At 35.1% G+C, this 21,727-nt stretch overlaps 1 protein-coding gene across 2 annotated transcripts in view; it reads right to left on the bottom strand.

Moving 5' to 3' along the window:
- LOC106065568 (somatostatin receptor type 2-like) overlaps positions 1-21,727 on the bottom strand; it is a 129,357-nt gene that overhangs the window by 89,370 nt on the left and 18,260 nt on the right. For both annotated transcript variants that reach the window (XM_056028359.1, XM_056028357.1), the window contains exon 3: positions 21,018-21,207. In XM_056028359.1, coding sequence (XP_055884334.1) covers positions 21,018-21,207 — 190 coding nt within the window. The remainder of the gene's footprint in view (positions 1-21,017; positions 21,208-21,727) is intronic.

Here is a 21,727-nt window from a genome sequence, read left to right as displayed (position 1 = left end):
TCTGTCTATCCGTCTGTCTGGAAAAAAGTTTGTACACATTAATTCTCCCACACTCATTCTCGGATCAAATTGAAACTTTGAGTAATTATCCATTGTACCAATTAAAACACCAATTAATAAATAACATCAACCAATTAGTTAATAAATTATTGGTATTTTTTTTTTGTTGTGCATCGAGTAATGGAGTTAGCTTCTACATTATTGAGAGATATAGTTGTTAGTGCGGAGTTTTCTTTCATTTTATATTTTACTTTGTATGTGCACTGCTATCCAGTTTGTAGAGTTACAGAGTTTTGATATGTAGCACAATAAAACCCAGTATTAGATAATATTTCTATTATTTTGAAATAAAATAATGTTATTACGGTTCTCTTAAAATAAAAATTATTAAATTTACATTTATGTTAAGGAAATCGCCGTTCTTGAAAGGGCCGACTATTCTACATTATAATATATGTCCTTCAGTATCGATTTTAGTCACTAAGATGATAGATGAACATTAAGAGGCAACTCTTCAACCAATCATTGGGTTATCTTTCTTGTCACTTTGTCTTAGATGAGAGCAACTTAAAGAAAACCACGGTTCTAAAAGCTGAATACATAGAGACCCAAACTTGAAGAAAACAACGGTTCTAAAAGCTGAATACATAGAGACCCAAACTTGAAGAAAACAACGGTTCTAAAAGCTGAATACATAGAGACCCAAACTTTCTTTCACGATGACTAGACAATGAAAAATAGGTAGCGGCAAACAAAGCTTAGTTTGGTGAGACTCCTTGACTTACAGGATACGTATTACATTTCTTGACAGATGCAGTGCCCGAGTTTAGTAAGTGGAGGCCTGGGGAAGGAGATTTGTGGAGGTTTATATCCTCTTCTAACTGTACTATAAATGCATTTAATACTATTTAGACATATCAAAGTAAAGAAATGTATACGAAATAAGTAATATAGTACTTTAATGTATTTTTTTATATATTTAATAAGTTGTTTGTGGTAGTTAAAATATAAATATAAATAAATATATTTTTGTTTAATGGGAAGGCCGCACAGTCTTATACTATCGCAAATCCGGCTACGCACAGGCATATTGAATATATATAAATAATATCATAGCGTTTATATAGCGCTACTTTCATGCTTATAGCATGCTCAGAGCGCTGTGGTCTAATCTCATTTGTGGACCAGTGGGGGAGGGGTGTATCTGGGAGAAGGTTTTCCGTGCTGCCTTTAGGTTTTCAGTAAACACAACTCTGCCCGAGTCGGGTGTCGAACTTCGAGCAACCTTCATAGGTAGCCAAGCCAACTACAAACGTGTTTAGCCTCTCGACCACGCTTCCCACGTTACACCATATGACAAATGTATTACACCATATGACAAATGTATTACACCATATGACACATGTATTACACCATATGACACATATATTACACCATATGACACATATATTACACCATATGACACATATATTACACCATATGACAAATGTATTACACCATATGACACATATATTACACCATATGACACATATATTACACCATATGACAAATGTATTACACCATATGACACATATATTACACCATATGACAAATGTATTACACCATATGACAAATGTATTACACCATATGCCAGTAGGTTGAATTCCACAGGACGTCCTGTATGGCGATCTAATAGAAGGCAGGAGAACCGCTGGTCACCCACTTTTACGTTATACGGATGTATGCAAACGCGACATGAAGCTCTTCAAAATCGACACTGGCAACTGGGAAGAGGTGGCACTGGACAGATCCACATGGAGAGAGAGCATAAAGGAAGGGTCACAGATTGCAGATGTCATACACAACAGAAGCAGAAAGAAGGGTGAAAATGCAACGGCGCCTGGTGATTAGATATGCCCAACCTGCGATCGCAGCTGAGTATCAAGGATTGGCCTCTTTAGTCACACAAGAAGTTGCAAAGGGAAAAGATCGTCTCTCGAGACGTAAAATGTCACAGAGAGAGAGAGATATGACAAATGTATTACACCATATGACATGTGACATGCCAGATGTCTTAGTATATTGTCAAAAGATTGCATGTATTTCAATTTGGACCAGTTGCTGAGTGTCATAAACAGCTTCACTACCTGGGGGGGGGGGGGATGGGGAGTTGAACTCAAATCCATAAGAAGACTACCAGGTTGTAAAAGAGATAAACTCGAGTTAAGTCTGTTGAGTGTCTCAAGGCTGTAAGCAGTCCTCCACACAACAAAACATAAGAGATTCCACTAGTGTACACACTGACTGACTAAAACACCACGAAGACGCGTGTTTAACGAAACAAACTTCAGTTTTATCTGAACATAAGTAATGAATGTTTTGAAAGTTTTTTGCTTGGCACTAATGTTGGTTACGTTTTGAGATTTATTCATTTTTCTTCTTTCGTATTGACTCTTTTTGTTACAATCGTAGACTACCATACAAGTCATTATAGTAACAAAAGTTCCTCTGTATTTATATATACTTGAAACTGGTTACTTTATATCTATTTAAAAGTTTCAATTTGTTAGTTTAAGATCGGGTCACTACTTCTAACAGTAGCAGATATCCAGCTTTTAAGAATCTTAAATTAACACTTCATAGCGTCACTGAAAAGACCAATATCAGTAACTCAATAGAGTGCCTTTACATTTTGGACTATGAACACTCTATTAGTAATTTGGCTGAGACAGAAAAGAAAATATTTAAAAGATCTTGAAACAAAATGCTATAAATATATAAAAAGTTAATCTTTCATATTTATGCTTAGAAAGTGAACCAGAAAAGGAAAGTTTTTGACTTACTAGAATTGAACCCATCTTAGATTATTGCTTTCTATAATGTAAGGTTGTTTGTTTGTTTTTGCAGTACACAAAGAAGTTCTGATCAGATTATGCTTGAGAAAAAAATGTCACAGAGGAAATAGTTTCTTAACAATGAGTAATACAATGTTCTAAAAGATTGACTTTATATTCAGACTCTAATAAGATCAATATAGGTTTAGTTTCTTAGTTTGAAGCTGCGCATTTCCCCTATTTCATAATAGCTTCTCTATTTACCTTCTCTGATAGTAGCTAACCAACTTTGATGACCCTCGGTGTATTGGTTCCTCTTATCTTTTAGTCTGAAACAGTTCTAAACGGTATTATTGCGACTAAATATTTCGCAATGTCGGGTAAGATTGTCGATTAAATGTTGAAATATTCTGACATCAAGATGTAGTTGGAAAAAAAATAAGGTTGTCAATAAAAATTGCTCTTTACATGAAACACCATATGGAGGGTTGCTAAATCTGGACAGTACTACAGTGTTCAGCTTTGATACTGGACTGTTAGGCTGACCCCTCAAACATAATAATGAGAACGCATAGAAGCAGAACAAGCAAAATATAAAAATATTTTGTAAAAAGCTTTTCTAAATGAAAGAACTCCACATTTCTAACTATATCACTAAATAATGAAGAATTTATTTACCTTTTTTCATATCAAACAAAATTATCAATTACCAATAATTAATTGACTTATTTTTTTTTTAATTGATTCATGTTTTTCTAGGTAAAATAGATAATAGTGTAAAAGTTTCAACTTGATCCGAGAATGGGTGTTGCAGAAATAACATGTAAGATTCATAAGGGAAACAAAACCTCATATATTTAACCATATCACTTAATAGTGAATGATTAACTTCCCTTTATGGTATCAAACATAATAATTAATTAATTGACTAATTGGTTATTTTTAGCGGCCCCCGAAAGGGGAAAAGACGCTATTAGTTTTGTGTGAAATGTCTGTCCGTCTGTCCGTCCGTCCCGTTTAGATCTCGTAAACTAGAAAGATAGTGAAAATCCAACATCACAATATTTTAGACTATTCAAAGTTCTGATGCAACGGCTACTTTTTTTTTTCTGAAAGGGAAAAATCTAATTTTTTAAATCACTTATGCAAGCAATTTTTTTTTTAAGAGAAAAAGCTCACTAGTATGCATTATAAGTTAAACCTAATTTAAAACGAATAGTATTCTTGTAAACTGCATTTTCTTTAAAAAAGTATGGAAACACAAAATGAAACTATTTAATGATCCGAATAAGAGATTGAGACTTTTCAAAACAATTACATCAAATTACTTCAGTTAGACCAGGATAGGCGCGGTGGCTGAGCGGTAAAGCTCTTGGCTTCCGAACCGGGGATCCCGGGTTCGAATCCTGGTGAAGACTGGGATTTTCAACTTCGGAATCCTTGGGTGCCTCTGAGTCCACCCAGCTCTAATGGGTACCTGACATTAGTTGGGGAAAAGTAAAGGCGGTTGGTCGTTGTGCTGGCTAAATGACACCCTCGTTAACCGTAGGCCACAAAAACAGATGAACCTTACATCATCTGCCCTATAGACCACAAGGTCTGAAAGGGGAACTAGTTAGGCCAGGTTCACATCTAACTTTGCATTCACTTGCACCTATCCTTTGATCTGCTGGACAGTTGGGGCACTACACAAGATCTGTCGACCTTCTGTCTCCATTCTTATCTCTCATTTGTCTTTGATATAATTTCATTCGGATGTTCTTTCTGAAAATATTTAAGCCTGTATGGGTGGACCACTTCGGGGGCCGATTTTAAGTTTGTTTTTCCACACAAACTGTCTTTGTAACCTTGTTTTAATTGATTCCTGTCGTGTTGGTTAAAATAAATAATTGTGCAAAGTTTCATCTTGAGTCAAGAATGGGTAGGAAAAAATAACGTGTACACATTTGTTCCCCCTGAGTTAATATAAGCTTTGGTTGATATAAGCATTGGTTGATATAAGCTTTGTAATACGTCGGTATTTTGACTAGTAAAAAGATAGGTAGATATTAGCGATCTAATAACAGATAGTCAGATCATAGCGTTAAGCTAAATCAACAGACAATGTTTTCAAGCTTTCTTGGCCATTAAAGAGAAAATTGTTGATACAAATCTTTCAAACACGCAATCTTCGTGACGCTACTCCATGCACAAACACATCAAGACTAACAAACTTGAAGGCCTCTTACCTCCCTTGGCCAGACTAACAAACTTGGGGGCCTCCCACAGCCAGCTTCTGTAATTAGATTCATGACCTGACTAATAGAATTTTCTATTTCTGAACATTTCCAGGCAGTGACCAGACCGCCTATTTGCATTTTTTATGAACGGCCGATACCTGTTGTTTCTTATTTAAACAGTTTTCTAATAAGATAATGTACTACTGGCTGTAACAAAGCAGTCGCTGTCTATACCACAATGAAAGAGTATCCCCCTTATACTTTCACACTTGGTAAAACTTCAATGTATCCAGTACACAGCCCGTGCTTCCTCTATTGGCGGCATTCCAAATGTTTAGTGTATTACAGAGCTCTTCAAATCATCACGAGTTTAATCTCTCAGCATCTTCTACGTCTCAAATCTCGACTTTATATTTTCTTTTTTGTTTTACAGAACCATTGTTGTGTTTTACAGAACCATTGTTGTGTTTTACAGAACCATTGTTGTGTTTTACAGAACCATTGTTGTGTTTTACAGAACCATTGTTGTGTTTTACAGAACCATTGTTGTGTTTTACAGAACCATTGTTGTGTTTTACAGAACCATTGTTGTGTTTTACAGAACCATTGTTGTGTTTTACAGAACCATTGTTGTGTTTTACAGAACCATTGTTGTGTTTTACAGAACCATTGTTGTGTTTTACAGAACCATTGTTGTGTTTTACAGAACCATTGTTGTGTTTTACAGAACCATTGTTGTGTTTTACAGAACCATTGTTGTGTTTTACAGAACCATTGTTGTGTTTTACAGAACCATTGTTGTGTTTTACAGAACCATTGTTGTGTTTTACAGAACCATTGTTGTGTTTTACAGAACCATTGTTGTGTTTTACAGAACCATTGTTGTGTTTTACAGAACCATTGTTGTGTTTTACAGAACCATTGTTGTGTTTTACAGAACCATTGTTGTGTTTTACAGAACCATTGTTGTGTTTTACAGAACCATTGTTGTGTTTTACAGAACCATTGTTGTGTTTTACAGAACCATTGTTGTGTTTTACAGAACCATTGTTGTGTTTTACAGAACCATTGTTGTGTTTCAATTAGAAACGTTTAAGTAATTTTGTTTTACAGAACCATAAAATATTGCAACTTATACACTATTTATTTACTGTGAAATAAACCCCTCCGTCTGTGTAACAGTTAAAGTAAAGTTTTCAACTAGTAACGAAATGATGATGAATAATTTATAACTCTTGACGTCTTGCAAGGTCTAGAGTCTAAAGTCCCTAGACAATACTTATATTATTTGAAATAGACCTGAAGTTTCTATTCGAGATTGATCTAGTAAAGACCTGTGTTTGTATACACTGTAAATAGACCTGAAGTTTCTATTCGAGATTGATCTAGTAAAGACCTGTGTTTGTATACACTGTAAATAGACCTGAAGTTTCTATTCGAGATTGATCTAGTAAAGACCTGTGTTTGTATACACTGTAAATAGACCTGAAGTTTCTATTCGAGATTTATCTAGTAAAGACCTGTGTTTGTATACACTGTAAGAAGGTACATAACCAAGTTAGAGTCAGTCGAGACGCCCTGTTTGTAACATATTAGTTCAGAAAGGAAGATTATCACACTGTATCCATTACCTCCCACAGGACGACGGAGGATAAAGAGGAGACGATCTTGAGCCAGGGACCATCGAGTAGACAGTCCAGAGCTCGTCATGAAATATTTTTACCTCCGCTAAAGAAATCCTTTTATATGATTTTAATGTCTGCTAAAGTTGTTTGGTATATTGATGAAAGTGTGTATCATTTATTTTATTGCATTAGTTCTATGGTGTACTCATTGTCAGGTTTCGTTTAGTTAGTCAGAAAACAGAAGATTCGCTGAAATGTCTTATTAATGTCTTATTAAATGTCTTATTAAATGTCTTATTAACCAATTACAACTACAAATCAATCCATAGCTGTTGCTTCATTTGGAAAACACTTCACGTCAACAAGTATATAGAATGTTGAAGTTTCAAAACTTTTGTGTTCATAAATTAATTTGTTTGCTGTTCTTTTTATGAAGTGTTTACACGGAAATAGCGCAATGAAGGAAATCACTACATTCAACTTTGAACTTTTTTTTCTGTCTGTGTCTGTCTCTAAGAGGTCACTCTCTGTGGGTGGAAGTGCCTCCCTGCACGCGCATTTCGTTGAGGTCATGTAATGGACGGTGGCAATGCCGTGTTCATTATGGCAACAGAAAATGACTAAACGTGGGGACATTGGATGCCATAGTCACTTAGGCCAGGGACATTTGAGACTCACATGTCAGGGAGAGGTATGGCGAGAATGAATGTTAGTTTGATATTTTGGTATGATTGTTATATCCCCTTGTTATGAATGCGAAGTGTTGCACGTGTTGTGAACTGAGTGATTAAGTCTTCGTTGAATGTGCGAGAGAATGTGTTAGTCAGTAAGGTCTTGCTCCCGGTCCAGGAAGGTTGGACGTTTACTTCCTGGACTGGTATTTATGCATTTATGTATTTATAAGTTGTATTATGTTCCTGGACTGGTGTTTGTTTATTAATATTTACTTGAGCAATATTGGATATTAAAATATTGTTATATTCTTGGAGATTTGGAGTTGGAGTTGATGTGTAGGCTATCTAGTGGTAACTGTTCGTATGTGAGTAAATAAGCAAGTATTGTTAAGTGTTATTGAGGATTCATACACCCTAACGAGCCAAGTCAAGAAACACACCAACCAAGAGAGACAAGCAGCAAGCAGCAGCGTATATATATATAATTAAGACCCTGACATCACAGTACAAGATTTTTGTGTCTGTTTGTATTAGATTTAGAATTTAGTTATAGACATACCCATCATTATCGTTTTAAAAAGTGATAGATTGGTGTTTAGAAATCTAAGAAATATTAAAGACCCTGTTTGCTTATTAAATAATTTGTAAGCGCGAAATTAGATAACTGAATAGAAACTAAACACTTGGAAAAGAACAAAAACAACTCATTCTTATATGTGCATTGTGTACAATCTGGCTGTGTAGTCGTGTAGCTGTGTAGTCGTGTAGCTGTGTAGTCGCTCCTCTGACTGACATTATGTTAGTATTGAGTTAGAATATCGCCCACTGCCTAATAATCTTCATTTAACGTCCAAAACTTGTACAATAAATAACTGCTTTTTTATGAGGGTCAGACGCATTCCATTATACAAATTAGTAGAGGCTAATTTAGGCTTTAAGAAGTGTTAGAACCAAGATATCATTTCTCTGTCTGACAAGAAGACTTTTAGGTTCTTACGTATTGAGAAAATCAACCACGGCCTTCTGCATCAAGACAATAGTCACTTTTTAATCTACACAGTGTTTACCTCTACATAACCGGGTTAAGTAACCGGGCGACCAACTCCATCAAACAGTAAAGTAACAGAGATGATTTAATAAGAAATAGTCGACCGGCGGCGTAGCATACGCCGCTATTTTGCAGAGCCGACCTTATGCCACTGCAACCTATGCGACCGCAGTGGGCCCAGCACTTTTATAGGACCCGGTGTATAAATTATTAAATTAACCCATTTTATAACTTATAACAGATTTCCCGCGGCCTCCTGTCGATTTAACAGGAGGTCCTGGAAATCTCCTGAAATTGCAAAATATACGAAAAAGTCCTGGAAATATCCGGAATTGTGAGCCTTGTACTCTGCTATTAAAGCGTGTGTTTTATAGATCTTGATTCTAGACACTGTTAAAAAACAAGACTGCTTGACTATAAGTCGTTGGAACAATGGTACAAAATGTAGGGTACAAAATGTAGGGTACAAAATGTAGGGTACAAAATGTAGGGTACAAAATGTAGGGTACAAAATGTAGGGTACAAAATGTAGGGTACAAAATGTAGGGTACAAAATGTAGGGTACAAAATGTAGGGTACAAAATGTAGGGTACAAAATGTAGGGTACAAAATGTAGGGTACAAAATGTAGGGTACAAAATGTAGGGTACAAAATGTAGGGTACAAAATGTAGGGTACAAAATGTAGGGTACAAAATGTAGGGTACAAAATGTAGGGTACAAAATGTAGGGTACAAAATGTAGGGTACAAAATGTAGGGTACAAAGTGATTTTCGGAAAGTGCATGTCAATTACCTTGAAACTTCATTTCTGAGAAGGCACGAGGTTTTTATGTAAAGGGCATCAAGGTCTCAATGACATTTACCTCTATTCACAGATAACGTGACTAGCTTAGCTAGGGGTCAACACGTTCTTATATCACTGAAACTTGTCCAGCTTGTGGACAAAAACAATTTCTTCTTTCATCAGTAGTGGAACCTGAGTGAATAGAACCTGGGGAAGGGGGGGGGGGAAACGGTTCTTGAAAACTGCTCTAATGATTTTCCTAGTAATTTCACAGTTGATGTATATCTTTGGAAAAGAATTACTAGCTACTTTGCCACACTTGGAAAACTCTTTTTTTTTTTGTTTGTTTTTTTTCAAAATATTCAAAAAATAATAATTTAAATGTACTCGACAATGTCTATCATGAACCGACTACCTATTCGGGTACTTCCGTATTTCCGCATGCACAGGTCTATCGTATTCATTACAGAGTTTATAGACATTCAGGAACATTTGACTCTTACCAAACAGTTACTAGGTTCATAGAAGAGGAGGTGTCTGGTTTTAACTTTTGAAAAACATTTGACTTGTTTTTTTATTAAATCCAAAACTTTAAATTAACGGTTCTGGGTTGTTGTTTTTTTTGTTAGAGTTTAAGAAGAAAATATAGACAAGTTTATTATTGAATAGCATTTAGACACTAAAGATGGATTGAAATGCACAAATACAATTCGTTGTTGATTTAATATATAAATATACTTTTCTTTATTGATGTTGATTTATATATATAGGCCGTGGTTGATTTTCTCAACATATATATATATATATATATATATATATATATATATATATATATATATAGTCCTACTAGTTTCCTTTGTTGCGCTACTTTGAAAGGCTCGATGACCCTACTATAAAACGGTCATTGTCTGTTAAATATTCCATTGACCTTCCGTTTTCAAATGGTGCGCACACAAATGTCTTGCTTGTTCGGCCTTGAGCAGCCTATGAACCATTTTCAACTTTTCTAAATGTCATCAACGAATCATCTTCAAATATTTCAACATTCAGCAGAAGTAGCAGAAAATATCAGGAGCTTTGTTGTGCATTATGTCAAGGAGAAAACAGACCTAACTTTTCTTTCTATTTTCCCATTGTTATCCAAAATTATCTTGTCTGCTTAAAGCTTGGCAGTATTGGTCAACACATTATTCAATATTCATGACTTTTGTTGACAGGTTCTGTCAAGTTTAAAACTAATTCTTTCAACATGTTCTTATAGTCGGAGAATTTAGTAATATTTCTAAACTTTATTAATTAGAATTTCGACAAATTAATTTTTTTACTGATGCAACAAAACAATAGAAATAATTATAAAAAACTTCTGAATACTAATTAATGAATGTGTTTTTTTCTTCTTGAATGGATTTTATTAGAAAACAAAGGGGAAAGGGAGAGGCTCTATTTTAATTTTTCGAAATACAAAACATGATTAAACAATACTCTATTATCACATCATCTGTTATCAAAATCATGACGCCTCGAAACTCTATTCGTAATTCTCAAAAACAGACAAATTCTCATTATTAAGATTTTTTAATTCAAGTTATCAGTAGAAAGAAAAAAGAATCAGATTTTTTAATACTTTGGAAAGTTCAAGTAAAGACATGTGTATCAATAAGTATTCTAGTGTTGGAACTATTAAAAACAAACACAGACAAACGTATGTCAGTTTGTACAACACAAATACACAAGTTACTTCATTTTTGTTTAACTTAATAAACGTAAACATATCAGCCTATGTCGTGAGGCATGTGGACACTGGGCTGTCCTTCAACGATCTCGATAGTCCCAGATTCGAACCCTACCCGCATCATAACATGATAGCTCTTTGAAGATCTACTATTGTGTGCCTCACCCTTGAAAATACTTAGTCTTAGAAATGTATGACATTGCATTGTGAATTAGAAATAAAAATAATATTATAAATAATGAAATTAATAACAATAATCACAACCTATCCTGAACATCGATGTTATTGACATGCCGAAAGTGCAGAAACGTGGGTGAGTCAATAAAACAAATAATGGCAGGATGCTCAGCTTTGTCAGACTCTGCCACCTAGGTCGCCATAACCAAGTTGCGAAACGAATCCATCAATACCTGGCCTTGACACATGTTCTGATTGAGATTCGTATGCCCTCTTAATACAAGGGTTTTTCCAGTCAACCTATTATACCGGAACAAATCTATTTGGAGATTTTTGTCTGACATGACTGTATTTTTAATCAAATTAATTTACTCTGTATTGATGAGAAAAGAAAATGCTTAACCCTGATTGACCTCGAAGTACCAGTATCTCACGGCAAAGGGAAAATGAAAATGATAAACGAACTAGATATGGCTTGGAGTTGGACTCTGGACGTGAACTAAAACTAAACTATCACAACGATGCTAGTGACAACTGACTTCCAGAACTTCAAGGTCATAAACATCCCGAAGAAGATTCTCGCTGCTTTTAAGACGCTGCAGACCCGCTACATCACCAGAAAATTCCTCAGTGGAAACTTTTAAAGGGATTAATATGAATGTCTACCCTGGAAGTGCAGGAGAATGAATCTTAGTTTATTTCTTAAACAATAATAAACAAAAAAGTCTTAAATACTATTTAAGTATTTCCTCATCCACGCATTAACAGAAAACTCTGGCCTTTCAGAACCTTAGCACTAGAGAATAAAATCTATCTTCATCCTTGCTTATGAAAAGAGGAAATGTTTAGAGGCCTAGAGACTATCTCAGGTGGATACATTGGTGATTTCAAGGATAGAAATAAAGAATGCAACCTTTAAGAATATTAAATACGCACTTTTCATTTACTTATAGAATTTAAAAAAAACAAAACTTTTTTTGTTCATCTATTAATCGATAATGCGGATGTAACATACAACCCAAGAGCCATTCATTTCAAAGATGTAACAAACAACCCAAGAGCTAATTATGAGCCATTCATTTCAAAGATGTAACATACAACCCAAAAGCTAACCATGAGCCATTCATTTCAAAGATGTAACATACAACCCAAGAGCTAACCATGAGCCATTCATTTCAAAGATGTAACATACAACCCAAGAGCTAATTATGAGCCATTCATTTCAAAGATGTAATATACAACCCAAGAGCTAATTATGAGTCATTCATTTCAAAGATGTAACATACAACCCAAGAGCTAATTATGAGCCATTCATTTCAAAGATGTAACATACAACCCAAGAGCTAATTATGAGCCATTCATTTCAAAGATGTAACATACAACCCAAGAGCTAACCATGAGCCATTCATTTCAAAGATGTAACATACAACCCAAGAGCTAACCATGAGCCATTCATTTCAAAGATTTAACATACAACCCAAGAGCTAACCATGAGCCATTCATTTCAAAGATTTAACATACAACCCAAGAGCTAACCATGAGCCATTCATTTCAAAGATTTAACATACAACCCAAGAGCTAACTATGAGCCATTCATTTCAAAGATTTAACATACAACCCAAGAGCTAACCATGAGCCATTCATTTCAAAGATTTAACATACAACCCAAGAGCTAACTATGAGCCATTCATTTCAAAGATGCAACATACAACCCAAGAGCTAACCATGAGCCATTCATTTCAAAGATTTAACATATAATCGTAGAGCTAAACATCTCAAATGGACGGAACTTGTGTACTTTCGCTTTTCACACTAATAGTACATTTGGATACAATGAAATTGACCTTCACTCCCTCTGAAAATCCTGACAACTATTGGAAGAGACTGACCCTTTAGAGTGCTAAAAGTGTGTCCCATTTCAGCAAGTTTTCTTTGGAGCTTGTGACTAATTAGATAAATGTCATTGGGAAATGTGTTTACAGCTGTAGTAGTCTCTTGTTTCACATGTGAACTTTACAAATGTATAAACAGACAGATGTTCAAATGAACTTTATCTCATCTCAGAACGTTGTCTTGTTCTTTAGTTTCAACGTGTTTCTGATAACAGCCAATATACGCATATACTTATTAGATGTTAGTCTAAAAAGTCATTCAATATAAAAGTGTTCACTCAAAATTCTAAAAGTTAAAAACATCTGTATTTTCTTAGAATCTGTATTCGTCTTTTATTACGAGAGTAAAAAAAAAACCAACAAGATTAGAAAGGGAGTTTGTGATATTGCACAAACTCACAGGCGGCCCCCACCAGATCAGCTCATGGAATATTCAAAACAAGATCTTGCTTGACTGTCAAAAGTAATAGAGTTTTAAAGAACCATTTGGCATTCTTGTTGTTGCTTGAAAATAAACTGAACAACCGATTATCAATAAGAAACTTCTAACCCGTTTGGCAAACAAAATGTAATAAATAAAGAGCTACTTCAGATAATTATTTGGCGTTGTTTTTCACTTTAAAAAAGAAAGACTTTTCAGAAGAGTAATTTTAAAGAATAATTTTGTGTTTTTTTTTCACTTGAAAAAAACTGAAAAACATCAAAAGAGTGATTTCAAACAATGATTTGTCAATGTTTTCACTTAAAAACAAACTGAACAGCCTATTATCGATAATGAAGTTTCTGATGTATTACTTTGCCCCCCCCCGCCCCCAAACAGAGGAGTCAGCTTTGCAAAAGAATTTCTAGGTTGTTGTTTTTTTCAATCCAAACTTAACAAACTTACAGACAGGCACAGAAAACTAAAAGCGTAATATTCTTACTGTGACCGCTAAAAATAATTTAAAAGAAACACAGACTATGTAACACTTATTGGGGACTAACATAACCCCCAGTGTACACGGAAGGCACGCCTCTGCACGAGCCACTGTTTAATAAATTTTGGACCTTAAAAATGAATAGTTCCGGTTCTACTAAATGAAGTCATACAATGATGAATTTGGTGAGATTGGATTTTTTAAATTGCTTTTATAGTGCAAAGTGCATGATTTTAGCTAAGTCCAATCTTATAATTTTTGTGTAAACTATTCAGGAAAAGGAATCTAGAAGGTTTCGTGTAGACTTGACCAAAGCAATATTTTTTTTCTGTTGAAGACGAGATTTGAACTCGATCTTATCTTATCTTAAAAAATACAGACGTTACTTCAAAAAAGAAGAGGGTTACGTCTTATTGTTGTTTCTATGTCAATCTAGTCTGTTGCCTGTTAATCAATTATTTCAATTCTGCCAAGTCATTGGTTTTCCTGGCAACCCATTCCGTTCTGTAATAGCGTTTGTACAAATGTGTCCTAGCATATGGAACAAGGAATGTGCCTTTCTCTTTGTGTCTTTCTGAGTATTTTTATAGGTTTTATTTTTGTATTTGAAGATTATGGTTAAGCGTTTTACGTATAATTGCTACTTTACTTTTAAGGCTAGTGTTAGGGTTTACCTTTAAGTCTTCTATCCTGAAGGGTTTCTAAATTTAGTGATTTTACTAAATGAAGCATCATAAAGACCTACCTCAGCTGAAGTTTTTTATTTTAAAAAAGTGGGGTATTTTTATGAGAAAAAAATGCTTCTTAACACTAAACGGATCTCTTTCAGAAAACAAAAATTAGCCGTTGCACCAGAAATATAAAATATCATGATATCGGATTTCCCATATATTTTTTACTTTTTGTTTACATGTTACAGACGGACGCACGGACGGGCAGACAGACTTCACAAAACTAATAGCTGTTTTATTCCCTTACGAGGGTCGCTAAAAATATGGGCACTAATGTATTAGAAAAAAATGCATGTAATGTTGCTAAAATAAAAAACAACAAAAAAAAAAAAATAACGAAATGTCATTTTTTTTAAAGAGCCTTCTCTTAAAGAGGGTATAGAGTATGTCAGAGTGAGACCCGCTGATCAATCTCTCTCCCTCTCTCTTTCTCCCTCCCCCACCCCCTTCCTTGTTTACTTCAATGTCTCGCTCCCAGCGATCCACTAACATCGTCTAGAAATGGAAAGTTAGTCTATCGGAAACGAAAACTCAATTGGAGTGAAGTTGGTTAAAGTTATCCTAGCGAAGACTGTCAAGAATGTAATAGGGGCCTCTAGGACATAAGCTCTCTGTACAGGCTTGTAATAGGGCCCCAGGCTAAACATTTCTACGTACATCAAGACGCTTAGTGTCAATGTTGGAGGCTCGACAGATTTCTATGAAAACATAATAACATTGGATCAAACTGGTGGAGGGAAAAATAGTTCAATAACTTTTCAAATTTGGATAAGAAATGTTGACCTCTGACCTCTTATAGTTGATCCTCTTTTGAGAGAGCAGATAAGAAATGTTGACCTTTCATAGTTGAAGTCAACTATTTTAAGAAAACAGATTAGAAATGTTAACCTTTCACAGTTGAAAATCCAATAATAGAGATAGGAAATGATCAGATATCTGATAAGCGTCAATGAAATACTGATAAGAAATGATTTGATAATCTGATAAGCGTTAATGAAATACTTATAAGAATTGATTAGATAATCTGATAAGCGCTGTAAAAAAAAATCGTTTCACATGTCAACACCTTTAGCCACACTCATTCCTGGACAAGATGCTTGTTGAACCCGCAAATCGTATTTCTGCGAAGTTAACAATCAGTGTCTGTAATTTGATAACACAAATCTTGTTGAAACCAGATTGCGAAATGTTTCTCAAAGCATGACCTTATTATTTAAATTCAAGTTTATGATCTGTTAGCAGACGTCTTCGATCGTTTTATAAACTTTTCTATTAAACTATTGAGTGTGTGCGTTGTTTGTTTTTTTTACATTTAACTTTCGCTGTATTTGAAATTGAATATTTTCAACTCAATATGAGAGTTTGTGGACATTTGAGTCCTGTCATACATATACAATTTGATCCGACTTCTTGCTAATGTTTCTGATCTCAAACAAGTCCGCCATACGTAACTGAAGCTTTCGTTGTTCAAGCTTCAAATCAATAGTTGTGTTCACTTTTTTACGAGAACATGGGAGTCTCGTCTGAATGTGTTCTTTGATATACAAGGCAATACACGAACACATCTAAAACACTCGGACATAATTGATTTTACTATGCAGGAAAATGTGAAGATTTTAGATGATGACGTACCCTCAGAACCCAGAAGTATTATGTTCGAATCTTTTCTGAGACCCTAAAGTTAGCTTTAGCTTCTTAATACATTTGGAGGAAATGTACTTTTCGATCTTTGTCTGTTGTGCTCTGTACATAACAGTTAGTTGTAAGAACTAGCAAGGCTGAGTTAGAACCAACAGTCAAAAATTTTGAGTTCTGTGTTATTAACAGTTCTGTTTTGCAGATTATTTTGGAAGAATCTTCCTTATTCATTCAACGTCGATGTCTCAAAGACTTGAAGTGTTCAGATAACAATTGTCTCTTTACTGATTTATATCAATGAATATAATATAGCTCTTACCAGTGGGTGAAATAAAGTGCTGGATTCGTAAATATACTTGAGAGGAAACGAAACAATTGAAACAAACTCTGGTGTTATAGTCACATGACATTGAACTCATTTAATCATTTATTTTTACTTTAAATGTTATTTAGCAAGTGTAAATAAAAGTTATTTTATTCAGTATTATTTATAACAAAATGTATTATATTTTGAATAAGCATATCTTGAGAACCATCCAGATACAAAGTTCTAATAAAGATTTATTATAAATAACAAACAATAAATAAAAAATTAGAAGCAAATTTCAATCAAATGTATGTTATCTAGGGAACTATCTAGGTTTAAAACTGTATCTAAATCTCAGAACTATCTAGGTTTAAAACTGTATCTGTCTAGAGAACTATCTAGGTTTATCTATCCGCGGGCACGTTGCCCTGCCTCATCGTGGCGCCCGCGTGGAAACGGCCACTAGAGGAAGTGGCTAGGCTAAATGGGTAGCAACACAGGACTCCCGTGGGGATGCCCACGGGTAGACGAGTGTCCACTCATTGCACGGGCGGTGCTGTAAAAAAGTCCCCACAAACCTGTCACCAATCCATGCGCTGTTCCTCAAAGGGACCGTTACATAAATGGCGGATCCCTAACAGTTAGCTTGGTACATTGAAGGAAAATGGCAGAAGATCCCGGTGTATTCTCGGCCTTCGGCCGTGTCTAGCCCACGCGTTGGGGGCCAAATGCATCGGTCAACAGCAATGCCTTACATAGGCATTGTCTAGGGTCTCTCCCAAACAGAACTGTGTGTTCACACAGGTTTTTTTTTTTTTTTACTGTTTGGCGTCCAAGCAGGTTTTTTTTCAAACTTAGGGCTCGAAGACATCAACAAGGTTTAAAACTGTATCTTATCTTGAGAGCTATCTAGGTTTAAAACTGTATTTTATCTTGAGAACAACCTAGCTTTAAACTGTACCACGAGATTAACACGTTGGACAAGTCACTGTTTCTTGTCAAACATAATTTCCTCTATGAAACTGAGATCTGTCAGCTACACTAATGAGCGCTTGTCATCTCTGTCATGTCACAGTCAGGGCCTGTTGTGATGTCACACAATGAAAACATATAAAACAAAAAGTCTGACGATTTAATCTTTATTAACGTGTTTCCTAGATTATAATTTTATACCTTCACATGATCTTAGCATAGATCACATTTCATTATCATCTTTTTTTTTGTTTTAGCAGTAATGTGTATTGTACCTTGTCCAGTGTAGCTAATATTAAAGATCACAAAAAGGGTTCTTGTAAACAAGTGGAACATGTGGAATCATCCTATTCACGCATTAATAGAAGTTCACCACCCAAACTGGGCATCACAGACACAGTTTTCTATTGACCCACAATCTCACAATAATTCAGACTTTGGTTGAAGTGCTCTCAAGAAGTTCGCGGGACACACATTTGAGGCTCAAAGAAAAGCCTTTGCCAAAGTCTGGCACTGAAGACGACAAAAAAATGTTTCCCTTGCCAATACGGCATTGTACTGAAGATGTGATCATGTGAAACACTTATCCTTTGTCTTCGGAATTAAAGGCATTGCCTTCATTATAATTTAAACATTTTATACGCAATGTTTTCAAATATTTGTTTGAGAATGTTCATGATTTCTAAGCTCAAATAGAAGCAAAGGATTTCTGGGAATTCAATTCTTGAAATAAAGTAATTTTCAAGTGTGATAGAATTGCTTTGTCAGCATTAGAGGAGACAAAATATACAGGTCACAGCTAGCATAGCCTTGTGGAATACTTTCTCATTATATCTCTTTTTATCTCTTTATATCACTTTTTATCTCTGTTTATCACTTTTTATCTCTTTATATCACTTTTTATCTCTGTATATCACTTTTTATCTCTTTATATCACTTTATATCTCTTTATATCTCTTTATATCACTTTTTATCTCTGTATATCACTTTTTATCTCTTTATATCACTTTATATCTCTTTATATCACTTTATATCACTTTATATCTCTTTATATCACTTTATATCTTTTTATATCACTTTATATCACTTTTTATCACTTTATAATACTTTTTATCTCTTTATATCACTTAAAGTCGTTTGCTTTATTGAAGATTTTCAAAATACATTTCTAGGATTTTGCATTTCGATTAGAAAGATTCGCTTTACATTCTTCAAACTATCTAATGCAGCTACATTGAAAGAGAGGGCGATCTGGAGCACTGTGGTGGTGCTATAAGGAAACCTACAGAAAAAACAAAGAAAAATTGGGAGAGATTTTGAAAGAAAGAAAATGAAACAATGTCAGTGACGCCATATTGAAAGCTGACTGGAGCTAACTAAAGAAATACAATTGTTTGTTCTTGAAGCAATCATTTGAGTTTCTTGTGATAAATAGTGCTTACAAAATGTATCGTAAACCTGTTTAAATACAGAGATGAAGATTCTTATATTCCTGATACACCATAAAGCTAGTTATGTACAGTCTCCTAACAGAAATATATATAAAGTAGTTTTCAATGTATTGTTTGCTTCACGTGCGACTCTCACCATTATCCACTTTTGGTTACTGAAGTTAAAAGTAAAGAAAGAAAGAAATATAGATAGATAGATAGATAGAGAGAGAGAGAGAGAGAGAGAGAGAGATTAATCCAATCAGATAATATCATATCAGGACAAAAGAAAGATTTATCTCGTTGTTTAAGAATAAAGTTAAATGTGACATAAAAAACAACAATCGGAATAAAATAGATAGAAAAAATAAAAGACTGTTATTCAAGTTGAATTCTTTGTCATTGTGCCAGACACAATTGTACACGTATGATAGAGTTCAACTCTTGTACTAAGAAACTCTAGATCTTGATACGAAAATCTTGACCAGGTGTAATGAAGCATACCGCATGTCATGTTATAGTAGCGGACAGTGTGATGACCCTAAAAGCAGTCCTGTCATATTCTATCGCAAGATGTGAGCGCTGCTGTCACGTGAAGTTAGGACCAGCTACTAATCTATTCCCGTCACAGCAAGGAGATGGCAACCACCTACCCCCCTCCGCATTAAGACTTCATCCTCCACATGCTGCCGTGAGTCTGTGTCATTAGGGTCAGGCCTCCTCTTATATGATTACACTAGAGCTAGGTGATCACATCCTTTAAGGATAATTTTATCCCAGTTCTAAAGAGCTCAGTTTGGGATTTGACAAAGGGAAGAGAGAAGCTCGTGGAATAAGAAATTAACTGGGTAGAATTAAAATAGTTACTGCACGAATAAATGCCTTTCAATCAATCAATTTATCTATCTATCTATCTACCTATCTATCTGTCTATCTATCTATCTATCTATCTATCTATCTATCTATCTATCTATCTATCTATCTATCTATCTATCTATCTGTCTATCTATCTATCTATCTATCTATCTATCTATCTATCTGTCTGTCTGTCTGTCTATCTATCTGTCTACAGATGTTGATGATACCAAACTTTACTGTAGGTTGGTGTGACATTACGGGGAGTTAACTTTTTTTTTAGTAATTGTGAAGACAGGAGTGACTCCCCTTAATAAAGTAATTTAAGGCCATGTAAAGTGTGTTTAGTTGCCACTTGCTCCTGAGTTCCTAGTTCCCAGCTTGACCACTGGACCTTGCTGTGTGTTGTGTGAACTGTATATATTTTTTCTGTTGGTCATTGGTCGTGTGTCTTGGGGTATTCAGTAGAGGTATGCCCTGCTCTGGAGATCTTAGGTCTAAGTAGGCCTATATCTTTAACCAATATTGTATTTTATATATTTTGATTAGTTAGTAGATACAGCCTCAAATGATTTCCAAGCAGTATATTTTAACCATGATGATTTTCACCCTGAGGTATTCCCAAACGTGACGTATTTTCTAGCCTTATGTCTGTGATGGATTTAAATTAGTTTTGAATCGTCTAAAAGGCTTTGCCAAACGAGATGGAGCTTAAAGCTCATCAAGACCTTCTTTCAGCTAATTGTGGTTATGTGTTGGCATAAATCCTAGACCTTAGAGTGGTTAAAAGTGGCTACATGTTGGTCTGAAGCCAGTGACCATAGAGTAGCTAAAAGTGGTCATGTGTAGACCTGAAGCCTGTGACCATAGAAAGGCTAAAAAAAAAGGCTATGTGTTTGCCTGAAGCGTAGACCTTAGAGTGGCTAAAAGTGGTTTGGTGTGCTCTCATTAGAAGCTACAGATGGTTACTTAAAATGTACTGAGCACCACAACAAGCTCTAACATTTACATATTATCTCACAGCACTCAAGCACCCAATGTCTAGTGCTTTGAAGACGAAGAACAGGGCTACTGCAGAAACGAACTGACGATACAGCGTGAGCCGCCGCCGTGAGCAAGTAAGACTTGAAAATAGAGAGAGAGCTGAGAATGACATATAACAATCAACTTTGAAAGATATATTGCTATTCCTCGGTTACGTACCTTGACTGGTATGCAGATGCAGACCAGAAGGAGGTCAGCAGACGCCAAACTCAACAGGAAAATGTTGGTAATGCTGCGCATGCGCTGATAACGAGTCACCGAGACAATGACCAAGGAATTCCCGATGACTCCCAACAGAAGTGTTAGTCCGTACACAACGGCCACCGGAACCAGTTCGTCAAGTGGCACTCTGGAAGGGACAAAGATGGAAGATGTTTTAAATCTGATTACTTAAACATAGTATTGATTTTCAATAAGATTATTAGATCAATAAATTGTTGGAATTGGAAGGTAATTTTCAATAAATCCATTAATGCCCCAGTGCTCCTAAAAGTAAATTTAAAATGGTTCTCTAGTGGAGTACGTACTAGCTATTACATGCTGTGTTTAAAAAGATGTGATAAGATTTACTGGTATTATACGTTTTATGATTGATAGTATATTTACTGGTTACCTCGTTTATATAAAGTCACTCCGTCTGTCAGGAAAAATCGTGTACACTTTATTTCTCATACTTCCCGTTGTTGGATCAAGTTGAAACTTTGCACAATGATTCATTGTCGATGACAACACAGGAATCAATCAACACATTTATTAATTAGTTAATCGTTTAGTCGCAATTAATTAACTTTGTTTATATGGAATTTGTACAAAGCTAACGGGAGATGTTTACCGAGATTGATATGTTTTTTGATTACTGAAGATGATAG

This window comes from Biomphalaria glabrata, chromosome 5 (genome assembly GCF_947242115.1).
Source record: "Biomphalaria glabrata chromosome 5, xgBioGlab47.1, whole genome shotgun sequence".
Lineage (NCBI taxonomy): Eukaryota > Metazoa > Mollusca > Gastropoda > Planorbidae > Biomphalaria > Biomphalaria glabrata.
This window is presented reverse-complemented; position numbering and strand designations above follow the sequence as displayed.